Source organism: Antrostomus carolinensis, unplaced genomic scaffold (genome assembly GCF_000700745.2).
Source record: "Antrostomus carolinensis isolate BGI_N321 unplaced genomic scaffold, ASM70074v2 scaffold33305, whole genome shotgun sequence".
Lineage (NCBI taxonomy): Eukaryota > Metazoa > Chordata > Aves > Caprimulgiformes > Caprimulgidae > Antrostomus > Antrostomus carolinensis.
In genome coordinates this window covers 6,393-8,886 of record NW_010317603.1, presented here as the reverse complement: position 1 = coordinate 8,886, position 2,494 = coordinate 6,393, and the positions used below count along the sequence as shown (strand labels likewise).

The window sequence follows — 2,494 nt, the reverse complement described above, 5'->3', positions numbered from 1 at the left end:
TGTCCGGGGCCCGTACCCCCGCGCTGCTCGGCGCTGTCCGTGCTGCCGGCCGGGCTCCCCTGGCCGCCGCCCTTCCGCCGCCGGGGTCCGGGCTTTAGCAGCGGTGGGTCGGTGCCCCCGTCGCGGTGCGCGGGGCGAAGCTGTGCTAAAGTGAGCGGAATCGCTGGCTAAAAGACTGAGTCTGCCCTTGTGCCGCCCCAGTGCAGGAGGACAGGAGGGGCTTGGCTGGCGCTATTTCAGGAACAAATTAAGAGAGCGTGTGTGTTTGCTGGTAGCGCGGATGGAAAGGGATAGATCACTTGCTGTGCTGTAGCCAGCTCTGTAGCTGGAATTTTACATTTTAATTATTATTATTATAACCTAACCTGTAGCATTCCACAGGTGCTTGCTCAGATTAAATGTAAATCAAGGGATAAACAAAATTTCATGCAATCATTGAGGCAGCTGATATCATCTAGATACAAATTTGACAAAGCAGAGACGCTACAAAGGATCTTTCTTATTTCACGTAGGTATCGCATTGCTTGATCAGAAGAACATTTTTGGGGTATCCCCTAACTAAAGCATGTTCTGGTCTGGTCCAGCAGACTAAAGGTAAGAATAAAATTGTTTGGGCTTCTGCCCTGTTTCAACCTTGTACCAAGTTGTGACTTTGTCTACAGGAACTTGGCATCTCCTTCTCCTGTACAAATCCTATTCCTCATCCTGTTTTTCTCTAGAGGTTTGTTTGAGGTTCCGCAGACCACAAAGTTCTACAACAGCTGCTGATGCATCTGGAGAGGACATCTTACTCAAGTGGGGCCTTTTCCTGGTTCCTGTGACCACGTTCTGTCTTGGCACTTGGCAGGTACAAATAAACATTTCCTATTTTCAGGAGATGAGCTCCTGAGAGCTGTCAGGTTTTTCCACCTCTGGCTGTTTAATCTAGTTCAAATCACATGCAGGGTAAAGATTTGCTGTTAATTTACATTTCTGTTTTCCAAGTGTCTGTTTGTAAGTCTTTAAAGGAGAGATTCTTATTTTATACACTTTTATTTCAGTATAAATATTTCCTCAAATTAAAAACAGTAGCTTCCATTTTCATATCTCAAATTATCCTGTTTTAGGCCAAGTCTGAGGAGAAGCTTATGACAAAGATTTTAAGGCTTGCCAGGGTTATTACATTGCTCTGTTCTACCACCAGGAATTACGTTTGTGTTTGTGTACTTTCAGGTTCAGCGACGAAAATGGAAATTAGATTTGATTGCACAACTGGCATCAAGAATTACATCAGAACCCGTCCCTCTGACATTAGAGTAAGGAAGCTGAGATAGTTTATTGTCTACGGAGCTCTGACAGCGTGCTGGGGATATTAGATATGGTCCCTGCACTAAGGAGCTTATGCTAAAGTGCCTGAAAATGAAAGAATGTGATGGCAATCAGGACATGCAAGCAAATTAGAAAGATCATGTTCATTTTTGTATTTTAAATAAGACAGTAAGTGCACATTTCCCTATGGGATACTCTAAATGCATGTAAAAAGGATGAATCTCTGCTCAGGAGAATGTGGTGTGTAATTCATACCATATGTAATCCTCCTGGAAAAGGAGGACTTGGTACCTGGTGCCTGTGATATCCCAGAGGGATTATTCCTGCAACAGGGAGTTTTGGATCAATAGCAGACCCTGCCCCAAGCCTGGAGCAGTTGTGTCACATAGGAGAGAGATTTTTCAGGCCACTTGGCCATATGGCACAACTGTAAAAATAGTTCATTTTGATTTCGTGGTCTGGGATGGGAAGGAAACACTCCCTGGCTGGATGCACATGCAGCGTATCCACCTGCTGATCAGCTGCTTGTGCCGCTGGAGTGGCACTGGGTTACAGATCTTGTGGAAAAGAACTGCTGTCTGGATACTCACCATCATCTTGATTTGATTCATTGTGATAGTAATAAAATAGCTGATTACTCGGTGAGGTGTTTGTCTTCTGTTTCTGTTTGCCAACTGGCTGTAGAGTGAACCATTAGGGAAAAGGAGAATCCCACAGTAAAATCTGTAATTTGATTTTCCTGTCGCAGCCATGATTTTGTTTTCATCTTGTTCCATGCAGCCCCATGGAATTGAAGGAACTGGAGTACAGACCTGTAAAGGTCCGAGGGCGTTTTGACCACTCCAAGGAGCTCTATATTTTGCCACGGTCACTTGTGGACCCTGAGCGAGAAGCCAGAGAAGCTGGACGGCTGACCTCCCACCCAGAAAATGGAGCAAATGTCATTACTCCTTTCTACTGCACAGAACTAGGGTAAGTTAATTAAAGTCATGGTTCATCTGAGCAACTTGCTTCTGTTTTGAAAAGCTGAATTGTGGCAGTTGGGTTTATATAAATTGCTCCCTCTCCCTTAAAAAGCATCTCTCACAGTCTGTTAGGTCACTGAGGCTTTTGTATTTAAATTCTCCTAAAATGTGCACAGATAGCAAAAACAGTGGCACCAAACATATGGGTTGCTTCTTTCTTT

The 2,494-nt window shown here is 44.4% G+C and overlaps 1 protein-coding gene across 1 annotated transcript in view; it reads left to right on the top strand.

The window, feature by feature from the left end:
* Window positions 1–512: 512 nt before the first annotated feature.
* SURF1 (SURF1 cytochrome c oxidase assembly factor) overlaps window positions 513–2,494 on the top strand; it is a gene marked incomplete at its 5' end in the record, with an annotated part of 3,505 nt that continues 1,523 nt past the window's right edge. Inside the window, 4 exons of the mRNA XM_010168640.1 lie at window positions 513–594; window positions 720–847; window positions 1,213–1,295; window positions 2,089–2,280. Of these exons, the coding sequence (XP_010166942.1) occupies window positions 513–594; window positions 720–847; window positions 1,213–1,295; window positions 2,089–2,280 (485 nt within the window). The remainder of the gene's footprint in view (window positions 595–719; window positions 848–1,212; window positions 1,296–2,088; window positions 2,281–2,494) is intronic.